General features: G+C 35.2%; 1 protein-coding gene across 5 annotated transcripts in view; it reads left to right on the top strand.

The window, feature by feature from the left end:
* The window catches only part of LOC149791259 (uncharacterized), an 82,607-nt gene that overhangs the window by 8,771 nt on the left and 46,366 nt on the right, over positions 1-27,470 (top strand). For all 5 annotated transcript variants that reach the window (XM_089969754.1, XM_089969751.1, XM_089969753.1 and 2 more), the window contains exons 2-6: positions 4,316-4,407; positions 16,169-16,318; positions 18,358-18,437; positions 21,670-21,781; positions 25,680-25,799. In XM_089969754.1, the coding sequence (XP_089825880.1) occupies positions 4,386-4,407; positions 16,169-16,318; positions 18,358-18,437; positions 21,670-21,781; positions 25,680-25,799 (484 nt within the window). In that variant the 5' untranslated portion in view covers positions 4,316-4,385. The remainder of the gene's footprint in view (positions 1-4,315; positions 4,408-16,168; positions 16,319-18,357; positions 18,438-21,669; positions 21,782-25,679; positions 25,800-27,470) is intronic.

Genomic DNA, 27,470 nt, shown 5'->3' with positions numbered 1-27,470 from the left:
CCATAAAAAAAGGAAAAAATCATGAAATGCAGTGTAATATCGCAGAGAACTTTGGCATCCATGTGCCTGTTGTTTAACCCATGTTAAAAGTGTATATATCAAACTTGTGAGACATACTGTTAAATGTATTGTGGAACTTGAAAACCCGATTTCGACAAAACCAATCTTGTCCCATTATGTTGTTCATTTGCTGCTTTAGAATTTTGGGGGTTCTTCAGATTTGTTGTACTCGCCTTGATGGAACCTCTTCCTGGCAATAACTTTGGCATCTGTGAGCATGTCTGTCCATACTTTCATTCACTCACGGGATTCTTGTTGGTGTTAGTTTTGTACTTTTCTGTTATATCGGTGCAGTTTTATCTCATCCCGTTGGGATTTATAATAAGAGTTTCAGTATGCACCTATCTTTATCTAGCTAAATTAAGTGTTATCATTATGGATGCTTAGGGATGGCTCAACATGCAGGTCTTGTCCAGCTGTTTGTTATACAGAATATTATTATATTTCATTTTCCGTCACTTGTGAATTCTGATTTACTGCTGGTAATTTGCACTTAAATTATCATAAGAATACTACCCAGTAAGCCATATTGTGTGTGGTCCTAAACCTGTAATGGTATCTTTTAGACTTATTATCTCTAATCAGTGCTACATGTTGTTTTGTGGCATGATATTGTTGGCAATAATTAATAACTTTTAAATATGGGGACAAACCAGTTTGTATTCCAGTATCATTGCTTTCTCGTTTTGACATTTTTCAGCATTCTTATCCTGAAACAGTTATGTGTATTTATGCAAACATCAGTCAATATATTTTTAGATAAAACAAATTAATTGTATTCTATTTTCTAATTTCATTTTTGATCTTACATTTAAAGGCTGTTTTCTTTATGCAGAGTAGAATTCTGTGATGTTTCAGCTTTCAGAGGAAAGATAAGCAGTAATTTTCAGAATGATTTTAAATTGACTTATTTACATATATGTATATCTTTGCTTATTTACATATATATCTTTGCTTATTTACATATATATCTTTACTTTTTTACATATATATCTTTGCTTATTTACATAGATATCTTTGCTTATTTACATATATATCTTTACTTTTTTACATATATATCTTTGCTTATTTACATATATATCTTTACTTTTTTACATATATATCTTTGCTTATTTACATAGATATCTTTGCTTAATTACATTGCAATATAAAAAGATATCTGGACAAATAGCATTACAATTGTTTTATAGCTTAAATCTTTCCTGCTCATAGTCAGACTCAATGCATAATGAAATGTTGGTAATTTGATAGTAGTAGTCAACTTTAAATGCCTCTCAAATTATCTAGTCTGAACCATAGCTGTTTTTTTTCAAACTCAGCAATATATATATATATATATATATATATATATATATATATATATATATATATATATATATATATATATTCTCCATTAGCTGCAATGTTTTTATCATATTCAGAATGCATATTGAATGCAGACATCAGCTTAAAGCTTGATAAATGTCTGGTTATAACACTCTATCCTTCTTATCAAGGAAGTGAGGATAACTTAAAGTGGTCTTTCGAGCAGAATTTTAATTTCATAGAATTTTGATTTGTGCATGGGTTCTCACAGATGGTGTGAAGTGAAGGTTCAAGGCCACATTTATTTACGTAATGGCATCGAGTACCATCCATCATCACTTGTAAGTTGGATTCAACTGCAGGATGCATATATCAAGATCTCATGTTGTATAATGCATCTGCAGATCGGACTTTGTCCATTTGTTAGGATTAATAAGTAGAAATGGCCAACACCATGGTCTGCCAGCACTTCATACCATGGAAGATCAGGTTTTTGTTGTTGCAATTAGACCTTAGTTAGGCAAGTATGTTTAGTGTGGAGAAAATTATATTCAATACACAGTTTTCAAAACTGAAAGTGCAGGACCCTAAATGTTTTTATTGCATATACCTGTATGTTGTTAGCTGCATTTGGATAACCTGAGGAGCCATGGTGACTTGGCAGTGAGTGTGCCAGACTTGTAGACATATCTGTGCAAGTTCGATTCCTACTGTTAGGTCAGCCCATAGCAACTTCTGTGTCTTTGGCAAAGTACTTTGCTTCAGTTGCCTCTGCACTAAATAACCTACTTGTGTTGATGTGCCGTAACACCTCAATCCAAATCAAACTGAAGTCTTCAGAATTCAGTAATTTAAATTACATGTGGTAGTAGCAAGTATGATTGTAATTTGCATCTTAAAAATAATCTTGCTGTTTACACTACAAGATTCATGCAGCAAGTTGACCTGCTCTCATTTTATTGTTTTTAAGATAATCTAAGACCCGGGCTAAATGGATGGCACTTAATACACGAGGTTCAAATGACCAGATTATTGGAAAATTATGACATCTTCACTTGCCTACCCTATCTACACCTTGGTGAATCAAGCAGATATTTCTTTGCTTTGGGTCTGAATTTCATTGCATCCAATCATAATTAAGTTGTTCAAAAATTTGAACACTGTTCCTACATGATCAACACAAGGTGAACACACATCTTGAAGTTTTCCACTGCCAGTCCTTGTTGTACAAATACTTTTCACCAAATACACCTTTAATGGCTTCTCTTTGGTAGGTAGTCAAACTTTCACTTTTTCAACTTAAAAAGTGTCTTTTTGAAGTCAGTTGCTCCACCATTTTTGGCCAATACACCATGCACAGCTGTTACACACTATTGGTTAGTTGGCCATACATACTAGAAAGACAACTCATGAATTTTGATAGATGTCACTAGGATAAAGCACTAAAATATTTGCCTGATCAGTCAAGGTATAGATAGGGTTAACATATCAGAACCTTGACTTTTGAAGATGTGTGACAGGAACTGTATCAAGTTTTTACTGACATATTGATAGAAGGAAGTGTTGCATCAGGAACTTGTGAAGTTTGTCAGCAGAGAAACGATTTTATTACAACATTAATTTGCAAACCGGTTCATAGGAGATGCAAAAAATAAAAGTTTGTAGATTAAATTAGAAATCTGTATAAATACCAATGAAACTGTACAGTTTTGTAATGGGATGAAATAGATCAATAAAATAAAGTTGAACTCTACTCCACTTAATTTTTTTGTGCACTGTAATGGTGGCCACTTGGGTGATGGAAGCTCTAACTACATACGTATGTATTTATGGGACAACTGTAGAGGATGCTTGTCTTCACTGCTTTTATTTCAATTTCAAAGTCTTAATGCTTGCGGACTATTTACCAAAAAGACCTGAATTTACATTCCCAGGGGAGACATGAATTGTACTTCTTTGCTGTAGATCATGTGGGGATGGAAATGCAGTTTGCTTAGTAGTGTATTCATTGATATGTTGAAGAAAAATTGTAAAAGCACAAAGAAGGCATTGAATTTGGTCTTATCTGACAGAAAGCATGAACTTTAACAGCATACTTAATTCCACAGTTGTCCTTAAGCTGTTTGAACATGGATGACTGCTGAACATTGAAGCTTCTCTATGGCTAACGAAGCAGTCTTGGTCATAAAAGTGGTCAAAGTATTGATTAATGTATTGTCACATAGGCATTAAGCACTAAAAATTAAATTATGTTGGATATTAATTGAACATGTACTTGTAGATCTGTCGTTTATATACATGCTTTAGAAAGGGAATTTTTTGATATGCTCCACCTGTCCCTCTCCAAAACCATTTGGTGGAAAATCATTAAACTTATGTCGAGTTCTTCATCCATATGGTAAACATGGGCTAGAGGGGTTTGATTTTTGGTGCATGTCCTTGAGTCCTAGGGAGGAGCTTGGTGGTAAAATACAAAAGTAGCAGTTATCACGATGTTTAAATTTTTTTTTTTGACCAGGCTATGAACAAGCATTTTGTAGGAGGAGGCAACATATGTAACAGATTTTGGGTTATGACTCTTGGGTCAGTCATTCGGTTTGGTTTAGTATTGGCATGTGATAAAAATATGGAGATTTGTTATGTGGCAAGTCATGGAAGTCACTTTAGTTAACTGTGCTTAAATACGAAAATGCATTTCATGGAAATGTTGCTGAAACATACAAGAATTTTCTGCTGATGTAATGATAGCTGTTAAATGCAGATTTTGTTAAACATTTCCAGAATGAGAAGAAAAGATGCATTATACTGGAGTAATTTTATACAATGTTCAGACAAAATTAGCTGAAGCTCATGAAATTCATATACAACCAAACATTTGTTTGTGAACAGCAGATTCTATGGCAACCAAGTATGTTTTATTCACCAGGGTTTGCTTATTATTTATTTGTAGGTAATCACAGCAGCTCAGAAGGAAGTTATCAGAGCTAGACTCAACTTGACACCTAGTGAGAGGAATAAACATGGCATCAGAACAAGAAGAAGGTTTGTGCTATGTTGACTGAAGTGACCTGGGAGATTTAGCTTTCATATATGTTTCTCTTAGACTTCATGGGGAGGGGGCCTGACTCACAGACATGACTGTAATGTTCTTGAGACCTTTTTTATTTTTCAAAAATGGTTTGTAAACCGCATTAGGACACTTCAGTCTTTAGTTGATTTTGATTATTAGTGACATAAAATGTTTATATTTCCTCTTATTTATTTAATGGTAATAATTGTATTGCAGATTGCTGCTGTTCATATGGATGAAGTTTTTGTGGTGTTTGTTGCCTGACATATTCATCCAAAAATATATGCTTGCATATTTTTAAAAATTTATTAGACCAAGTTAGCATGCAGAATAAGTATTGTGCATTCATCTTGGCCTGGTGCAGTTTGACCCTGCTATATTATGATGGTTGGGGGCCCTAAAACGTGACTCTGTTATATACTGAACTGTGCTATAAACACCCATATAGATCAGCATATAAAAATGATGCGGCCAACCAAAAATATAGCATTGTGTGTGTGTAATAAAAGTGGGTACAAAAATATGTGCTTCTTTGGTACAGTTACCATCTCAAATCAATGCATATTAAATGTGAAATACACATGTAGTGATAACATAGAAATTGCTTACATAATATATTCACCTGCTGATCTTGTGGCAAGCTGTGACAGTATATAGTAAGTATAATAAAATGGTGGGCACATGCAATTTGTTGACAGTATATAGTGTACTAACCTGGTGGACATATGCTATTTGTTGACCATGTATGGTATACTAACCTGTTGGACATGTGCTATTTGTTGACAGTGTGTAGGACGTTAACCTGGTGGATGCATGCTATTGTTGACAGTGTGTAGGACATTAACCTGGTAGGCACAAGCTATTGTTGACAGTGTCTAGGACATTAACCTGGTGGACACATGCTATTGTTGACAGTGTACCACCATTATTACTACAGGACCGAGCATATTGTTTGCATTGCATAGTAAATTCATTGTTTCTATTCTTTTCTTTATTTTTAATAGCAGTAAATGTGTGATCTGCTTTCCAATGATCATGATTCTTGGGCTACATTATTTGAACAAAATTTGGGATTCACTTAAATTGTTTACTTTGGCAATAACTGCAAGTAGAATCTTATGCATAGAAGCTGATTGCCCTTTTCTAAACAAACATTTATTGAAAAAAAACACAGGAAATTGATGATTTCTTAATAAACATCATGTGATTAAATAAAAAGTCCAATTTGGAAATTTAATCAAGAATTAGGGTTCAGTGCAATTCAGTTTCAGATGAAGATCACTATGTAGCTGAAGTGGGTCAACGAAACAGATGTTATGAAAACCAATCAATTAAATACAATAAATTAGAAGTGTTTGACATTTTTATAAAATACATAATATACAAGTTGACATGGAAAACAGTCTGATTTTTCCTATTTGAAAATATTCACACCTTTAAAATGCAGCTTGTACTGAAAAAAGTTAATTTCGAACCTTGGATTGTAAATCACTCTAGCATGGGTGATCTTCATACTTTGGCAGTTCAAATGTCAATCAGTAATGTAAACCAGCCCCTCTCTAGTAGAACTGCATGCTGAATCAGGTTGCCATTTGTCAAGCATTTACCCTACACCTGGGGTCTGAAACACGCAGGCTGCATGTGAGATAGCAAAGGTGGTGCAGCTATTGGGCCATTGAAAGTGCCCTCATGCTGCTGTCAGGGCGGTTTGAGTTTGAGACCACTGTCCTACACAATGGAGCAAGCATGGAGGGGGGGGGGGAATAATTGCCCCTGTGATGTGTGGAGATCTGAAAAATCACATGAGCTATACTGGATCTTAGGACATACTATACCTAAACAAGTTTGGCTTTGATAACAAGAAACCAAGGTAAATTTTATTTTTTGTTTTTATTGGTTTTAACAGCACTTTAAACACATTTTTGGCTATATCATGAAATGGAAATTAAGTGTCTTTCCCATGGACACACTGCCTGAGGCCAACCCAAGTTTGTATGGACAGGTATCAAACCTATGACTCAAGGATTACAAGTCCAGCCCTCTATCAACTGAGCTACCACATCTATCAGACCATGTTGGAGTTTGGTACAGAAAGCCATATATACTGTACATATACTAACCAGGCATACTTATTCCTGTGAATATACATGTAGATATAGTTATACCAGATTCAGGTATGTGTAATTAGTAGGGAGTTTCATCTGCTTGCATCCCATTTATCTCTAGAATTCTAGAGAACAGCTCTAATATTTTACCACCTGTTAATTAAGGGCAACAGATTGTCTTCCCAGAAGGTGTATTACATCAAGCAAAATAATGTAATTGTAGCATTGGGACTTAGGATAGGTATGATGGTAAAATGAGAGAAAAAACCTTCTATACTCAGTCTGTATGAAGATTTTGCAATGATACAGAGAGATGATGCTATTATTGATTTTCTTGGGAAACTTCAGGTGGTTGAATTACTACATAAGCAAGTGAAATCTTTTGTACAATCAATGGCTATTACATATGCTGCTTTGGTTTCTCAGTGAAAATCCCTAAATACATGTACACATTAAGTATTAATTATCCACATGCTTTGTAAAGCTTTTGGGAATGTTGTGAGACCCTTTGTTCACTCATCTTTGATAAAAAGGTCATATACAAATATTCTAATTATAGTGCAATTTTTATTTATACAGTGGAACCCCGCTATAACGCGATGATCGGGGTCCATAAAATCGGATCGCGTTAAAAGCGGGGTCGCGTTAATGCGGGGTTTCACAATATTTAACTTTTTTTCCGAGAACATATACGTGTATACATGTACAATGATCAAAAGTCGGCTTATCATCAGATGAATATTAACTGGAATGCATTAATTAAGATATATTCAAAATAATCGATGGCTAATATATGGCTAATATATTTATAGGTTATTACTGTGCATTAAAAACATTTACTAATTTTTATTTGTTTGAACGATAATACAGATTGACAGATTGACCGATAATACCAGACTATCGCTATATCATGAAAAGTGTATCAACACCGTATGCTACCGTGCCGTCGTGGCATGCAGTTCATCCATAATGGATGTAATTTAATTGAAAATCGTACAGATTTAAAATATTCAATAATTTTGTAATAGTCTGAATTCGTCGTGTAAAATATAGGATGAACAAAATATTGAAACCATTTACTTGCCGTCTGATATCGTACGGTCATTGCATGCAGCTATTCCCGGGTCTACATACGGTGTCTGTACAAATTTCATACCGCTAAAATTTTATCATATGCGACAACTGCAAGAATAATTAACAATCAACGCATGATTTCAGCGTGCAAATAACTTTTATTTCAGATTTTGTGAACATCAAAAGAAACATGTGAAAACTGCTAAATTAATCGTTGCGCAAAGTGCAAAGTCAGTGTGGTTCCAAATTTAAATTTCATCATTTCTTGAAAAATATATCCAATGACGTTTGCTTCTTTGCCGCGAACTTACTCGCCTTAAATTTGGAATCATCTCCATTGATACGGCGATCAAATTTCTCTGCTTGGGCTTTCAGAATTGGGCCAGAAATTGGAACACCTTCTGAGCGAGCTTGTACAAACCATTGGTACAAAGCTGAATCTAGGACATTGTCATTAGCTAACTTAACCCTTTTACGCTGTAAACCAGTTTCCTCTTCAAGAATGTTGGGTAGACTACGGAGCTTTCCTTCATCTGTTTTCCACCCTCGCAAAGTGGACTCGCTGATTCCTAGATCTCTGGCAAGCTGAGTTTGTTGTTTGCCCTTCTTTAGTTGATCTAGGGCATACAGTTTCTCTTTAGCAGAAAATGACTTGCGTTTTTGAACTTGCTTTTCCATAACAGTAAAATATTTTTTTATATAAGCAAACAACGTACACAGATAAAGCTCGATAACTAAGTAATGAAGGCCTGCAATGGTTATGAATCACTTTTTATATAAAACAAAATTAAGCTGAACGGATGTACAATTTCATACCCTTTTAATTCACAGATAATAAAGTGGATATTATTTACTTTCAACTGTTTGTTGTTTGATCACACCGCCAAGCACAGCATACATGTTGGCGGCTTTCGTCCTTTGATGTTTATTAAATTGTGCGACTCTTGTATCAACCACAGCTTTGTCTGCTGCTTGGCTGTGATTGCAGTTAAATAAGAAGCCCATGTCGGCTATTGTTTGAGCAACGACTGTATACAGATTTCATGGAAGACAATCACAAAGACGATTTACTGGCTTTACTCATGGATCCGTAATAAGTAACACTTCGATAATGTTTACTTCGGCTTAACAATTCAAAAACCTAATTAAACCAGTTTTCTCTTCTAAAGTAGAATACGGAGCTTCACCACAACCTGTTCAAATTGATAAATTTCAGAAGCCAAGCGTTGTACACACTATTTCTCGTACGTTATATATATATCGTATTATTTTAGAATTCATACAGGATCACTTCTCCAAAATCACTTAAAGAACCTGGATAAATTGTTAAGTTCCGATCGTTTATTATTAAAAGTCATACGCGAATTCTTCCACCAAATTATAATAAACGTTTTACACACTATTTCTCGTACGTTAAACAAATATTTTCACGGTCCGATAAAAATACACGTAAATGAATTTCAAATTTCAGGAACCATGCCACGATCATATTATTTTAAAAGTCACAACTAATCTCATGCCCAAAATGAAGTTAATTTCTTGTTTTGTTTTTTTTTACTTTTCTCCAAATTTTTTTTCTCCATGTGTGAATGAATATACGAAATTTCGGGAGCCATGCTACGACCGCGTTATATCCGAATTCGCGTTATGGCGGGGCGCGTTATAGCGGGGTTCCACTGTATATTGTTGTGGTATTTGACCATTTGTTTGTATCTCTTTGTTTCTGCTCAGTAACTATAGTTTTGTATCTGACTTACCAAACTTTGGGGATGGCTTGCAATCCGAGTATTAATAATTAGCCTTTTGATATGGGGGTTTACAGGTAACATGTCACAGATCTGCTCCAAACTTTGTTGATAGCTTGTGTTTGGGATCAAAAAGAAGTCTATTGATTTTTAGGATTAAAAAAGTTAGTGATCAAGGTTATACTGCGACATGGTCAAAGATGTAATAAAAAGCCACACATTTGACTGGTTTGAGGTCACAACCCCAGGATTATGGTACAGTGCAGCGATGGCAACATACTAATAAGCCATGATCCATGCAGCAATCCAAGTACTTATCAAACTTTTGTAGCTGTAAGGCATCCTAAATTTTATTTATACATTTTTAATTTTAAGTTGACATAATTAATGGTAGATGGGTAAACAAGGTGAAGGTTATAGTTAAGCCAGAAAAAAGTAAACTTAAATCAAGAGCATACCCGTAGTTTAATAGTATATCTTAGTGTGTTGGTGGTGGGGGACTGTCATTGGTTGTAATCAGCTTCAGGCTAACCATTCATGTTCACTTTGAAGTTCTGTCTACATTTTGTCGGCCACATATTTACTGTTAAAGGTCCTTAAGCTTCGTTTTCATACGATTTTAGTTTTTTTAATACTAGTACAACTCTAACCATATCCGATATCTGCAGATATGATAGTTCTGCTAATAGCATTTTCACTGCTAAGGAATTTCCATATTTGCTTCCATGTTTGCATTTTCCAGGTCCATATCATCAGCTGAGTTTGATAGTACAGGTCAGGTAACAGACTGGTCACTTGTATGCTCTGAGTTGGTTATTTGTCACATGTAAAGATGTTAATTTAATTTAGCAAGCAGCACTCATTCATTGAGAAACAGATTTCATTGCAGATTAAAATTGTTAACTTAGTAATTAGTCAGAACAAATCGGCATCCCCTGTTTTCAGCAAGAATGGAAAGATGGATATTATCAATCAATAAAGTATTTATCAGTTTATAGATGTACATTCTGCACATTGACACATGCAATTTCTGGCATAGTCTGAAGTCAGAATATTGATCTAATTATCCAGTTAACCTTAATGATGATGCCATCAATGCAGCTGTTGACCTAGCCAGTTAAAGGTTAAGCTTGGAAGGTCAGATTGGTCAGATTGCTGCCCCTGTTGAAATCATTAAGTTACAGATGTCATTTGCCAAACACCATTTTATAGGTAGAAAAAATTGCAACCATTTAGCTTGCAACTTGGAGTGCTGCCATGGAAGTGGCTTTAGTGTCACCCAGTGATATCCAGCTACAAGAAAGGAGTGCGAGATGGTGAAAGATCACATGTACAGAAATGTCATTTACAATGACCTTTTAAAATATTTTGGACAAAATTTAGTATGTATGCAGGAAGAAGACACCGACATAATGCACATGATGGCTTTTGCAATCTGATCCCTATGGTCACCATAGGAAAGGAATGGTGGTGAGGATTAGAGACAGGTTTACAAATATGCAGTGAAAAGCATGGGGATTTGCAATGGTGAGCCTTCACTGTTTTTCTAGTCAGTTTTCCATGATGTGCATACTTATACAAAACATCACTGCAGGACATTATTTGGCGTATGGTTTATTGCTGACAAAAATTGAAGTATGGATTCCTGGTGGAAGGTTATGATCGCTTTTGTAGATTGCCTATAATGGGTTCATTTGTTCATTATATAACAGGTTGTTGGATGCTTTTAACACATTAACCCCTAGCAACGACTTTACGGGGCAGGAGGTAGTAGCCTACTGCTGAGCTCTGTAGCATCATGGTCATGCATGATACACTAAAGTGGGTGGTATTATAGAAAGGTAGACACATGTAGCTCTACAATGATACCAAATAATTTGGAATATCTAGTTGCACTACAAAATACAGACTTTTTTTACCCAAAATTCGCCTGTGGTCAAAATCCGATTTTGTATCTGGATTTTTGACTTTTTGGTCTCAGATCTAAGGCAAACCAGTATGAACTGCAAACAGACAGATGAGACTTTGCAAAAAGTAGGATAAGATAGGCATTTGGAATAAAGAGTGGTCTCCATACAAAAATAATGGCTCTGTTTAGCGCGAGTCAAATAGCCAATGAAAAACGATGTTTCTAACATGACTAGGCAGTATGTTATTGAAAGATGACTGGGGATTTGGTGTTTTCAAGTCTGTTCAGAAGTAGCTTTCAAAATGTGTTTCCTACTCGATTTTCAGGCAAAAATGACAAAAAGCTCCAGGGGTTAATGTGTTAAGGGGATTAAGATGGGTCAGGTAAAACAATTTACCATATATACTTGTTTTTAAGTCTGAACTGGCAGATCTGGGTCTATCTAGTTTATTAAGACTAATCAGTAGAACAAGCAACCTAAGCCACAACCTACTGCATATTACTGGTATGGTCTATGTTTGCAGTTACACTAGACTTACAAGCATGTGCATATGATTTTTCCTCTTGAAGAATGATGTTACAGATCACTCCTACTTTTCTGTTAAGTGTAACATCAGCAGGTGGTTGAGTGTCCATGGGAGGATAAACTGTGGTAGACTTAATAGTAATTACTGTATATACATATTTATAGGTCAGGTCCAGTGCCAAACTGCACAGACCCAGATCTTCATTCAAGTAATGTACCAGCAAATCTAGGTTTATGCAGTTTGTTAGGAGTAATTAGATCAAACAACATATTCTCATCTGCTGGCACAGAAAGCATCTGTGTGTATATATGGTATCTACTTGCTAGAAATTATGACTGCATAACTGACAGAACTATGAGATTTGGACTGTTGGTAATGGGATCATAGAATTCCTTATGGAAGCCATCTGGATAGTTTCATGCCAGTTCTATTGGCTCTCTGTAAGGATATACCATACATGCAGTATGTATAAATCAATAGTTGTTCCCTTCAGGTACCTTGGACATTTTCACAGTACATGTTACTGTGACTTTTGAAAAAACAAAACCTATTAAGTATTAAACTTTTTTGACATAATTCTGTTACGTACCAAAGTCTTGGTCTCTCAGTGGTCATTGTGTTGGACTTGTGACCAGAGGTCCAAACCATATATCAGATTGGTTTGGCTGCCACGGTGGGTCCATGGGCAAGGCACTTTGCTCCAGTTGCCTTAGCATGAATTAACCTTTTTGTGTTGCTGTGTCGTAACAAGTATCAAGCAAAACAATAGTTTAACAGGTGATTGTCTTGGTTGTACCCCCCCCCATTTTTCTAGATTGTGCATCTGTACTTAATAAATAGTGTATTGCCCATTAGTAAAAATATTAGTATATTGCCCATTAGTAAAAATAGTAGAATATTGTCCTTTAGTAGATATAGTAGTATATTACCCATTGATAAAAATAGTAGAATATTGCCCATTAGTAAAATAGTAGTTTTGTCCATTAGTAGATATAGTAGTATATTACCCATTGATAAAAATAGTAGTATATTGCCCATTGATAAAAATAGTAGAATATTGTCTATTAGTAAAATAGGAGTTTTGTCCATTAGTAGATATAGTAGTATATTACCCATTGATAAAAATAGTAGTATATTGCCCATTAATAAAAATAGTAGAATATTGTCTATTAGTAAAATAGTAGTTTTGTCCATTAGTAGATATAGTAGTATATTACCCATTGATAAAAATAGTAGTATATTGTCCTATGATAAATACAGTAGTGTATTGCACATTGATAAAAAATAGTAGTATTTTACCCATTGATAAATATTGTAGTATATTAACCATTAGTAAAAAAATAGTATTTTGCCCATTGATACAAATAGTAGTATATTGCCCATTGAAAAAAATGGTAATATTTTGCCAAGTAGTAAATATAGTAGTATATTGCCCATTAGTAAAAAAAAATATAGTATTTTGCCCATTGATAAATATGGTAGTATATTGCCCATTGATAAATATAGTAGTATATTGCCCATTAGTAAAAAAAATAGTATTTTGCCCATTGATAAATGTGGTAGTATATTGCCCATTGATTAAAAATCGTAGTATATTGCCCAGTAGTAAAAAGTAGCATTTTGCCCATTAATAAATATAGTAGTATATTGACCATTGATAAAAATATTACTATAATGCCAATTAGTAAAAACAGTCTAAACATAATTAACACATTAACCCCTAGTGACGAGTTAATGTGGCATGAGGTAGTAGCCTACTGCTGATCTCTGTAGCATCATGGGCATGCATGATACACTAAAGTGGGTGGTATTATAGAAAGGTAGACAGATATAGCTCTACAATGATTCCAAATAATCTGGAATATCTAGTTGCATTACAAAATACAGATTTAAAAAAACCCATTTTTTCTACCCAAAATTCGCCTGTGGTCGGAATCTGATTTTGTGTCTGGATTTTAGACTTTATAGTCTTAGAGCTAAGGCAAACCAGCATGAACTGCAGACAGACAGATGAACCTTTGCAAAAAGTAGGATAAGATGGGCATTTGGAATAAAGAGTGGTCTCAATACAAAAATAATGGCTCCATTTAGCAAGAAAAAAGAACTCCCAACTTTTAGCCTTCTGCTCATGTGCGAGCCAAATAGCCAATGAAAAATGATGTTTCTAACACAACTAGACGTATGTTATTGAAAGGTCATCTGGGATTTTGTGTTTTCGGATCTATTAAGAAATAGCTTTCAAAATGTGTTTCCTACTTGATTTTTAGGCAAAAACGACAAAAAACCTCCAGGGGTTAATGTGTTAAACAGTACATTTTGATGACGTTACCAAATTTGAATATTCCTTATGTATTTAATCACTTGTGCATCGACCTTGCACATAAATTACAAATTTAGCCATTCCTTGACGATTTGTAAAAAAAATTAAAAACCCTAGCGACGATTTAACGTGGCAGGAGGTAGTAGCCTACTGCTGAGCTCAGTAGCGTCATTGTCATGCATGAGACACTAAAGTGGGTGGTATTATAGAAAGGTAGACAGATGTAGCTCTACAATGATACCAAATAATCTGGAATAATTAGTTGCACTACAAAATACAGATAAAAAACCTCATTTTTTGGAATCAGTTTTTTTTTTCTACCCAAAATTCGCCCATGGTTGGAATCCGATTTTGTGTTCAGATATTATACTTTTTGGTCTCAGATCTAAGGCGAACCGGTGTGAACTGCAAACAGACAGATGAACCTATGCAAAAAGTAGGATAAGATGGGCATTTGGAATAAAGATTGGTCTCAATAAAAAAATAATGACTCCATTTAGCACCCAAAAAAATTATTTTAAAAAAACCCAACTTTTAGCCTTCTGCTCATGCGCGAGCCAAATAGCCAATGAAAAATGATGTTTCTAACACAACTAGGCAGTATGTTATTGAAAGATCACCTGGGATTTGGTGTTTTCGGATCTATTCAGAAATAGCTTTCATAATGTATTTCCTACTTGATTTTCAGGCGAAAATGACAAAAACCTTCAGAGGTTAATGTGTTAACAATAATACTGAAAGAGCTGGCTGGCTGTTGATTATGTTTAAGGTGGTAAATTTATCACATCATTTTGAAACAGAGGCTGATGGCAGTTCAAAATTTCAAGGTTTGTGTGCTGAAAAGCTTTCCTAAGACAGAGTTTGTGATGGTAATGATTTAGGCTTTTTTAGCTAATTATGCTGTACAGAAAAATAGTAATATGATACAAACTTGAAAAGTCCTTGAATTTGTGTGGCTGCCATGAAATTCCTTGAGTTTTAAAAATAAAATGGTTTTATCCTTGAAAAGTCTTTAAGAATGTTAAAAAAGCTGAATTTTTCCAAAAACTATAAAATTTATTTTGGGCATTGCAAAACATTGAAACTGAAAAAGATGTGTCTTTTTTTTAAGTAAGAATTTTTTTTATTTACATTTATACAAAAATAATGGACAGGTCACTAAAAATGGGTGGGAACTGCATTACTGTATATTCAAAATGAGAACATGACCCAGTTTAAAATTGAGTGAGAGTGTTAAATGGTGACAAACACTGGCTAATTCCCCAAAGTAGCTGCCACCTACCCTACACAACTACAACATGCATTCATTTTCGGAGCATGATAGCTAGAAATATGTTATTTTTCTGTTTTTATACCATTGTATTCCGTGGTAAATAGGATATGGAGAAAATTCAGTCTCCATAAGGAAAATACTCCTTGAAAACTTCTAGCAGTTCTTGAAAACTCATTGCACTGTGCTTTGAAAAAATGTTAATAGAAGGCTGTACTGACTCTGAGGCAGGTACATGGCTGTACTACTGGGGTTGGGAACCTATTTTTCATAGCGTGCCACTTTTTTCTGGATTCATTACAAAATGAACGAGCGTGTACCACCAGTAAGAGAGTAACACTGTTATAATCAAGATTTTTGGCTGCCCTTCATGTGCCACACAAAACCTCTTGATGTGGCACGTGTGCCGTAGGTTGCTAACCCCAATGTACTAACTCTGAGACAGGTTTTGTACCACATCTTCACCATAACATTCATCAGATGAACAAATATTGATGTCCCAATTAATCGATTGCACAAATTACCATCCTCATTGCCCATACTGCCTATTTAAAATTTTCTCTGATCCCAGTGGGGTTTTACTGTACGAGTCCATGTTAGTGTTATAATTTTCTCTGATCCCAATGGGGTTTTACTGTACGAGTCCATGTTAGTGTTATAATTTGTGCATTTGTGTAACATACTATCCTTCTCTCATTCTCCTGTTGTTTTATGCATTTCATACTCTTAAAATTAACAGTTTTGGCATAAAGTGTCTTATTCTACTAAGTTCTGATTTTTCAGAAATTGTGATGACACCCTCAAAGAAGGGCAAGGCCACTCACATTCGGATCGAGAGACAGAAAAGGAAGGTGTTAGATTTGGACGAAAAAGTGGCTCATGTTGGTGGTGGACAGAACAAAGGTCTTGTCATACAGAAGCAGCAGGATACAGGTAAATTTAGTTTGTCCATCTTGATACCAACTATTGCCATATTTACTCTTTTATAATTCTGGTTCAGCAGCAAACTCTGATATGCTGCTATATAATGCACTGGCAGATTAAGGTCTGTGTTGTTTGTTCTACTGATTAGTCCTAACAAACTGCACAGACCCAGATATGCTGGCACATCATGCACAAATCTCAAAGAATTATTTTTTAGACACTGGCCCAGTTCTGGTGACTATAAAAAATATCACAAGTCAAGACTCAGAGTTTTTGAGCACTGATGCAGCAGCTGATCTGGCTCCATGCAGTTTGCAATTGGATCCAATGTACACACAAGTATATGCAGTATTGCCGCTTGAGTGGGAATTATACAATTTACAACAGACAAGAACTTGTTAAATATAGTGTCAGTCAGATCTGATCTTTTTGTCACTTGCCCTTATTTTTCTTTTGAATAGGAAGGAAAGACTTCAATGCCATTACTTTAAAATCTTAAGAGCTTTTGTATAGCATTGTAACTGCATATGCTATGCAAACATGTGGACTAAGAAGGCATAGAGAGAATGTTTTAAATGCATTAAAACTGACAGAAACAATTTAAAGCATATGGTGTAAAGTTGTTAACATGTTGCTTCTGTCATCAACAGACAGTCTCTGTTTAATGATGTCAAATTAGATCAGTGCAAATCAAGCCTTTGAGTCAAAATCCAGATGTGTCATAAACATTTGAAACCTGGAACTTGATAGCTGTGAGAACACTCAGTGTTTCCCTTTACCCTCATTTGTGCTTCTGAGACCCCCAGTCTTTTTTATTTAAACACCCCCCCCCCCATTTTGATATGAAAGTATGTTTTTTTACTCAGTCTGACCCCTAGTTTTGACACCAAGGAGATTTTTTACTCTCAGTCTTGCACCCCTAGGGGATACAATGACACTTAAGTCAAACCATATAAACAAATGCTTCTTGAATTAGTCTTGGTCACAAAGTCGTTTGACATATTCCAAAATGCATGATCAGTGTCTTTAAGGTTAAAATACAGACTTGGATGATAAGTTTGTGTTTTCCTTTGTTCACAGAATACCAAGTCAGAATTTTAAAAAGCGTCCTAAACATTGAAGTAAAATACCAGTAGTTCCAAACCATGGAGTAAAATAACAATAGATCCAGGCCATGGAGTAAAATGCCAGGTTTCCAAACCAGGGAATAAAAGACCTATGGTTTCAAACCATGGAAAATATTGATAGTTCCCAAAACAATCTAGGATTAAATATCAATAGTTCAAAACTAGGGAGTAAAATATCACTCGTTCTAAATCAAGGAGTAAAGTACAAATAGTTCCAAACCATGGAGTAAATACAAATAGTTCCAAACCAGAGAGTAAAATACCATTGGTTCCAAACAAGGGAGTAAAATAACTATAATTCCAAAGCAGGGAGCTAACTATCAGTGGTTCCAAACCAGGGAATAAAATACCAATAGTTCCAAACCAGAGAGTAAAATACCAATAGTTCCAAACCAGGGAGTAAAATACCAATAGTTCCAAACAAGGGAATAAAATACCAATAGTTCCAAACCAGGGAGTAAAATACAGGATTGAAAATCATATTTAGACCCCCTGATCTTGATCTTGCAGCCAAGTCAACCATTTTATTATTTTTCCATCCTGGTGCCACAGTAACCCATTTGTCTCTGCCAGAACCTTGAAATGTTTTTTTGACCTACCAATTTAGATATGGAAACCTTCAATATGACCATAATATATGTCGATAAACTGATGTTTGATTCATATGCTTGTTACAGTGATTTGAATGTAAGAACTATTTTGTTTAATACACAAGGAATGTATGCAAGATTAATGTCATCATTTTTCACTGCATATAGTTTTCAGCTTGGACTGTTCAAGTACCCAAAAGGTCCAGTGATAAAATGGAGAGGAAGCTGAAGTGAAACCATAAGATTTGTGGATGGAAGCAAAACTAGTTTTATGCCATATAAAGCCAGATATCTTATTTACAAGATTTTTAATTAGATCGATACATTTCAGATGATGTGGATGCTAAACCTCAGGTTCAACTGGGGTTTAACTGTTTCTTGGTGGATCAAAAAACTGGGCAACATGTAGTGGTGAGTACTGTACTATTCCGTGTAAACAAATGCCTGGTACTTTAATATTCTTTGTACACAAATTCCTATTGCTGCAATGTTCAGTGCACATAAATGCCTATTACATGACTGGAAACAATCCTAAATTCTTCTTCATATATGTTACCTGATTGTAACATGTTAAATATGTTAGAAGCATGTCACCCACCTACCAAATCCATCAGAGGGCCACAAAACATGTTAGAAGCATCTTGACTAGGTTTAGCAACAGTGGTGCTAAAAGGTTGTCTGCTTGCTTAAAAGGAAGTTGGACCAAAGTTGTATCACCTTGGTTATAATAATATTGATGCCAAACCAAGTAGTGACCACTCTGGTGGCCTAGTGGTTAGAGCGTCCTCCTTAGAAGCGGGTCGTGGGTTCAAACCCTGGCCAAGTCATACCAAAGACTTACAGAAATGGTACTAACAGCTGCCTCACTAGGTGCTCAGCATTAAAAGGTTAGTGTTAGGACTGGTTGGCCTGGAGTCAGGATAATGTGACTGGGTGGGACATCATGCTACATGTCTGCAGCATGATGCCCCAGTGCTAGACATCACTATAAACTGCCACACTGCAGACATCATAACGATCTGACTGAAAAATTGTTAAAGCTCTCAGTTAGTACTTCCACTCCTGCTAAAGGACACACTTCTCACCTTGCAAAATCCAGTTCATCTTGTGCCTTTTCAGAGTTGGAGCAAGTTACTTCCCATCAGGAAAGTATTTTTCACCCATTATTCTGCCTGTCTCTCATTCCACTTTTATTTCAGACAAGTATTTATCACTCCATTTGTTGACTTCATCAAGCACTATAGTAGGTCTGGAAAAATCCTAAATATATCTACTTGCTCAGAATTAAATTTTCATAAACTTGATCAGAAAACTCAATTAGGCCATCTTATTCTTTAAAAAAATGTGGGCAACTAACAGGAAATTTTCCTTGCCCAGCAGAATGCAAAACTTGGTCAGAGCTGCTGTACAGCACATTTTTTCACCACTGGTCTGTTCATTGGAAACAATAACAGCAACAACGACTCGGAAAAATGCCCAATTGAAACAAAGCACAAACATATTTGTGGATGATACAGTGACCATTTTTAGGTGACATTTTTCTTGACTATCCTGAACTGAGTTGCATACCATAAATGTCAGTGCCTGTTGATAGTAATGCCATATTTCAGAATGCTCAGGAAAACTAAACTTTGTGCAAGTTTTTGCAAAGAATAATTGAAAGAAAATAAGTTTTTATGTTTGTACTTTTGGAGCAAAGGTGCAGAATAACATTGTAGAATGTGTTTTAAGCATTCTTGAATTTTAGCATTGGTTTTATACAGTATGCACAGATTGTATGGATTATCTTTCACTTATGCTGGTGTAGTTGTCATCTAAGGACACCCCACTTCACAGTGTAACATAATTGTGTTCCAGTGTGTGTGGGTATTGTTCTGTGATGGATGTATGATGCAGGATTATCAGGTGTTTGTTGTTGCCATGACTTCACATTGATGTTCTTGCTAGAGTATATGCAAATTGGATTCATCATGCTGCACACACTTTGGTGAAGAGGGATGCTGAGCATCCTACAGTCACAATATACTGGTGTAATATACATGAAAAAATGGGGTGGTTGTAATAATACAATTTCAGTATTATGTTGTGTGTCACAAACCGGGTTTACTGGCAAGACCTAGCTCTAATTACTATGCTCTGTCATGATACATGCTTACTGGCAAGACCTAGCTCTAATTACTATGCTGTGTCACAATACAGGCTTACTGGCAAGACCTAGCTCTAATTACTGTGCTCTGTCATGCTGCTGGCTTACTGGCAAGACCTAGCGCTAATTACAATGCTGTGTCATGATATAGGCTTACTGGCAAGACCTAGCTATAATCACTATGCTCTGTCACAATACAAGCTTACTGGCAAGACCTAGCTCTAATCACTATGCTATGTCATGATACAGGCTTACTGGCAAGACCTAGCTCTAATCACTATGATATGTCATGATACATGCTTACTGACAAGACCTAGCTCTAATCACTATACTGTGTCATGATACATGCTTATGGTAAGACCTAGCTCTAATCACTATGCTGTGTCACGATACATGCTTACTAGCAAGACCTAGCTATAATCACTGTGCTATGTCATGATACAGGTTTACTTGCAAGACCTAGCGCTAATCACTATGCTGTGCCATGATACATGCTTACTGGCAAGACCTAGCTCTAATTACTATGCTGTGTCATGATACAGGTACACTTGCAAGACCTAGTGCTAATCACTATACTGTGTCATGATACATGCTTACTGGCAAGACCTGGCTCTAATCACTGCTGTGTAATGATACTGGCTTACTGGCAAGACCTAGCTCTAATCACTATGATGTGTCATGATACAGGCTTACTGGCAAGACCTGGCTCTAATCACTGCTATGTCATGATACAGTCTTACTGGCAAGACATAGCTCTAATCACTATGCTGTGACATGATACAGTCATATTGGCAAGATCTAGTTTTAAGCATTATGTGGTATGTCATGATACAAGCTTGTAGATCAGATTAGCACAAGCTGCTGGGTTGTGTTTCATAATAATGTTCTAGCCCTGTGCTGTGTATCATGTTATATATTTGCAGTTAAGTCCTAGCTCTAGCCACTGTGCTGTGTGTCATGATACAGACTTTTGCTCTAATCTTTGCTGTTTATCATTATAATGGTTTACAGGCACGACCTAGCTCTGATCACTTTAGTGTGTATCATGATACAGGCTTGCTGGCATGTCTTAGCACTGTATGATACAACCACAATCATGATACAGGTTTGCAGGCTAGACCACACTGCTGTATATTATGTTAACAGGCATGCAGACTAGACCTAGCTCTAAACCACTTTACTTTGTGTTATGATAAAAGATTGCAGACAAAACGTAACTCTGCTGGTGAGACCTTGCTCTAACCACTATATTCCGTGTCATGGGAAAATATTAAAACCATTTTCATTTTATCATTGATGCTGCAGAGGTACTGCTGTGGTACAATTTGATAGTGGGCACCTACAAAGGAATTTTTCTCAAACTTGAGTTTTGTAGTATATTATTTTCATTGTTGTTGAAATGTTCATGTTAATAAATGATTGATAGATTATTGGCATGTTTTGCAAGTCTTACCAAAGAAAAAGAAATCATTCGCAAATGTTTTGTTGCATTGACAGGAAAGCAGAAAGCTGAAGTTCTGGTACGTGGAAACTGCAGACTATCTGGACCAGGTGACAACAGCTTTCAACTTCTTCAGGGAGCTTCTTAAACCTGAAAACTTTCCTAAAGGTAACAATTAAAAAGCCAGTCGCAAATCTTTTAATCAAGTTATAGATAGAAAAATCAAGACAGAAATTTAGAGCTAACAAGTGCAGAAAATAATACATAAAGGATCTAACACATGGGTCAGCAACCTACGGCATGCGTGCTACAAGGTGGCATGTCAAGATGTTTTGAAGGGCAGCCAAAAATTGTAGTTTTAACAGTGTTACTGTTACTAGTGGCACGCCCTCATTCATTTTGTAATTAATCCAGAAAAAAGTGGCACGCTATGTAAAACAGGTTGCCAACCCCTGATCTAACACATTTGCATATTTCATACCAGATTGTTCAAGTAATTCCTCTAGTGTCAGATGAAATAGCAGAATCATGAGATATTGTACAGCACATTATAAGTACAATGTTTTTTTTTAAATAAACGTCCCAAACAAATTTTAAATTCAGGTGCCTTGCATTTATTCCAAAACAAAATCTTGCTATCAGTTATTATCTGGACTTGTTCAGTAGAAAAGCATTCAAGTGTTTCAAGAAGTAATGAAGGTAGGATGCGAGGAATACTTATTTTTTATTCATGAGGTTTTGCAAGGAAAACAAGGTGCTTCTTTTCTTTTGATCTCCATCATTTACTTAGTGACCAATTAAAATTGTTTTTTGCCTCAGCCTATAGTTGAGTCACAGAAACTGAAATACATAATTTTACCAATCTGTTTCTTAATCATTTGATTCTTAATTGCGTTTCATCAATTTTTTTTTTTAATGGTGTCAAAAGATGCATTCATACTTTGCATTTATCACTTTCATCCTTTCTGCTTCTGCTTATTTGGAGTGATATTGGAAATTGTTTTACTGAAGTCAGATTTTCTTTTTTTGACGGTGTTACTATAAATAGAGAGTTTTTGTATCATGTAATATTAAAAGTGTTCATTAATGACAGAATTGAATTTATGATAAAATATAACTACAGCTGCAGGAAGTGTAAAAATGAAGTTTTATTATATTTGTCAATGAATTTTTCTCATTTTGTTTTGTTCAATAAAGATTATACAAATGCAACCACTGGTGATGTCATCACATTAATCGTTGTTGCTTTTTATGTCTGCATAGATGAGAACACTGTCATGGTTGCATGTAAAGAACCTGATCCTGGATTTTCATTAGAAAGTGCTTTCGTCTGGAAATTTGGCAGCAGCTTGAACACAATCCATTTTCAAATCCAGGCTCAAACAAAATTTAATTTAATCATTTGCCCAGCAGGACAAGTAACTTTGAAATTGTATACATAATCCATAAATTTTACTCATCATATACTTGTAATTTTGAAGACTGAAAACCTAAACTTCATTTTGGCTATTGTTCGAATGATTTGACAACCTCGGCTCATTGGAGGTTTTGTAATACACTTTCATGCTCAACACATTGTACAAGGTTTTGAATTTTGTCATGAAATTTCAATGATTCTTTCATAAATGCACCCCTTAAACCCACAACTAAGGATTAATTTGAGTCCGATATTGATGAATATAGCAACAAACTCTACACAGTAACAGAGGAATCCATCTTTTATTTCCATTGCCAACATTTAGAAAGCTTTTAATTGTCCAACATGTACTATTCAGATGATTATAGGTTATATCCAACAATAACATCTCTTGAATAAAAACCCGTTTGCAAACCATATATTGTCTGGTACCTTTGCTCAATTTCGAAATGAACTGCACTAAATGCAGAGTTGTTGGTAACCAGTCACTGAATTTGAAATGTTTGCTCTGGTTAATGGGATGTGTATGTAAATCTAAGGTTAAATGACATGAAAAGGTTTTAATACTGGGTTAGTCCATGTCTGACTGGTACTGACTCGTTACAAATGGATACTCCTGCAGGCAAACAGCAACACTTGTTTTTTTTTGTTGTCAGTTGTGTTAGTCAGCTGAGATAAATTCTGAATAAAGGGTGCCATTGCGTAGAGATAAAACATCTTGTTTTAATTTTTCCTTGATAATTGTCTTGAAAAATCACACTTGTCTGGTCTGACTGTCCTGAAAAAGTTCCCTGCCTCTCCTCACCTGTTACTCATAAATACTAGTAGATGGGTGGACTTTTAAAGTCCTGAAATACATCATGAAATGCACTTGTATTTTCATCTTTTATGTTCATCAGTCTGTGTTTGGCATTGGTGTTCTCCTTTCCTTCAAAATGTAGTAGCATTTAATTGCACCTCGGCACAATAGTGTCTGTATGGTGGCAACTAAAAGTTCAGTTTTAAAAATGTAAAAAAAAAAAAGGAATTCCACAGACACCCTAATAAGATAAGCCCATATATAGAAATGTAAGCATGAAGTGCAATATGGAATATAAATCCTAAATATGTTAATATTCTGTAAAACGAGAAAGCTGGTTTTGCAGATCCATTTGATGTGTCAAGGTGGTTACTAAATTTAGGTAAATGATTAGTACTATAGTAGTTATCTCCCTTGGTCATCGTTTCCCAGATGATTACTTTCATATGCACCTTGAATATCCTTGGGTTTTAATATCCTTATTCATGTCCTGGAATATGCCTGAATTATGCCAGATTTTAACTGTGTCCTTGAATATACTTGAATTTTGTGAAAATGAGAATAAATTAAAATACTTGAACCATATGTTAATGCATTTATTTTGCTTAATGGTTCATATTTGAAGAAAAATTCCAATTTCAGACATTTTAGTGGACAGCAGGTGAATATCTCATCTGCTAATTGCAAGCGAGTGGTCTCTCTTACACATCATCCTGGAATATATGCATTCTGGGAGTAAATATTTTAATTAAAAAAGGGTGTACCACATGTTTATCAGCTGTTTTTAAAAGGTCCAGCAAGTAAAATAAAGCCACTGATGAATCATGAACCATCACTATAAACAGGGTTTTTATTGCTTTCATGAAATATGGCTTGAAAGGAAGAAATATAGAATAGAGATTGGTTTTTAAAAAAAGTTTTAACAAAGCATACTGCTCTCCCTGTAAGAAGTTTCTTTCCCTGCCACCTTTATTTTTCATTTATACTCATAGAACTTCATGTTGTTTTAAAATTTATTTTGTGCCAGTGTTAGTTGTACACCTTGTCAGTTTGGATTGCATTACTGGTAAAATTTTTTATGACTTTTAGTTACACTATAGTAATGGCAAAAAACAGCTTGCTTTCAAGTATAGTTATTCCATCTGTTTTACTATGCCCATTTTAGAGCATTTTAGATTAAATCTTGATTCTGTGTTACTCCTGAGAATGGGGGTTCTTTCCATGAATTGTCCTGGATGTTTTTCACACATCAGATTGATTTACTGATTATGTTGATTATTTTTTTTTGCCTAGTGGTTAGAGTGTCCACCTCAGAAGTGGGAGGTCATGGGTTCGATCCTTGGCTGAGTCATATCAAAGACTTATAAAAATGGTACTAACAGCTGCCTTGCTAGGCACTCAGCATTAAGAGGTTAGAGTTAGGACTGGTCAGTCTGGTGTCAGGATAATGTGACTGGGTGGGACATCATGCTACATGTCTGCAGCATGATGCCTCAGTGCTAGACATCACTATAAACTGTCACACGGCAGACATCATAGTGATATGACTGAAAAATTGTTAAAGCTATGTTAAAAATCCAAATCTCACACACGCACACAGAACTGATAAATAGATACCATGTCATCAACATAATCCATATGTCATCAACAGAATCTGTCATCAATAGAATCTATGTCATCAACAGAATCTGTCATCAATAGAATCTGTCATCAATAGAATCTGTCATCAATAGAATCTATATGTCATCAACAGAATCTGTCATCAATAGAATCTATATGTCATCGATAGAATCCATATATGATTGATATAATCTGTATGTGATCAATGAGATGATAATTATATGTTTCAGATTATGTTGGCTTCATTAAGAAGTGCATGAAACTGATGCAGAAAATAGAATACAAGATGGCTCGTAAAATTTACCTGGAAGTTAAACAGCTGGAAGAGGATGAGGCACCACTCAGCCCTGGTATGTGTTTCACAGTATCAATATCACTATGGCAATGTTTTAAAAAATTTCACTGATTTTAAATGGGATGAGGCTGCAGGCAAAGTTATGAATACACCTTATCTCTGTCTCTAGCGGAAACAGGGTTAGAAAAAGCTGGAAATCTTCCACATTATACAAAACTTGAATTTTTAAAAATATTTTAATTGAAAATTGCTGCAAGGAACATGAAATTTAACTTGCTCCTAAACATTTGTAAAAATAATTTCTGATCAGTGGGATAACATTTTTCTACCTCTGATTTTCTGACCAGTTGAATTTTATGCAAATTTGCACTGCAGTGTGTGTATTCAACAGGGTCAAAATGTTTTACAATGTATACACTTTTTGCTCTAGTAGTAATGTATGTTTATTATTTTTGTAATATTTCTCCCAACATTTGGGAGGGTGGGGTAAAGTGGAGATTTACAGGTAGTAGCAGCATGACAAATTTACTTGGCTATAGCCATTGGTTAAGATTTGTCACTTTTGTTAATGTAAAATTTTGTTCTTAGTTCATTCATGAATTTTGGAGCGAAAGTCTAGAAGGGAATTCAATGCTTCAATTAGTTTGCCCGCATTCTTGAAGATAAAAAAGCTGCAGTTTTATTCTTTATTTTCAGAGCTGCTTTATACTCAGAACAGTTTCTAAAAACCAAATGTTTAGTTATAAATATTTATTTACTCTTAAGTCTTTAGTATACTAGAGTCAAACAGAATATAAAGGTATTTACTTTGTTTATTTTTGTTCCTGTCTATTATTCATAGACTCGTACAATATGAGAAACTTCAAAGATCTCTTTGAGACAGGTAATTATACAAAAGACTAGCAATTCAGGCTCATAATGTATTTGGAGAGCTTTCTTTGCAACCTTAAATACCTCCATTTCACCTAATACCTCCAATGTGAGTCAGTGGAATTAATGTGGTATTATTTTTAGTTTTATGGGTGGAGCAGAGATGCCAACTATTCCAATTTTAGCTCTGAGAATTAGTTATTTCTTCCAATAAAAATCCATTCTCCGATCAAAACATGAAATATTCTGATATTTGTGCCAGGCAGACTTGCAAGAAATCATTTGGCTTTTTTGTCATAAAGCTTCTGTCTTTTCTTTGTAATGTGTTCTTAATTAGGAAAATATCAGAGCCACATAGCAGACAGAAAGCCCATGATCATTTTTGTTGAATATTAATTCTTGCATTTTCATTGGTCAGATTTAAATCTTTCAGCCTGTATTGTTTTTGTTCAGTCACTCGCTTATTTGTTTGAGTAAACTAGCTGTCTGCAGGCCGTTAACTTTTGGATTTTTCTCAAAATGGCATCACCTGAGTTTGGATCTGCACAAACAGTGGCATGTACGCAGAAGAATTTCCTGGCATCACAAAATCTAGTCTTGGTGATAAATTTGCATTTTGCACATGGTTTTGTACCAACATTAAGATAGCTTGCAGTGGATAAACAGATTTAGGGAGACACACTGCAACTTCAAAACAAGAGCATTACACTTTCTCAAGAGAGTCATGGCTGTATTCGAAAACTTGAAAGCTATTTTTGGCTGGAAACAATGTCAGTTATAAATGCAGATACACTTTTTACAAACTTTCTTGTTGAAAATAATCTACCAATTGCCATTGCTGACAAAGCCAGCGCTA

Source organism: Sinohyriopsis cumingii, chromosome 9, assembly GCF_028554795.1.
Source record: "Sinohyriopsis cumingii isolate HCF-2022 chromosome 9, ASM2855479v2, whole genome shotgun sequence".
Classification (NCBI taxonomy): domain Eukaryota; kingdom Metazoa; phylum Mollusca; class Bivalvia; order Unionida; family Unionidae; genus Sinohyriopsis; species Sinohyriopsis cumingii.
Note: the sequence above shows the minus strand (reverse complement) of the source record. Positions and strands in the feature narration are given on the sequence as shown.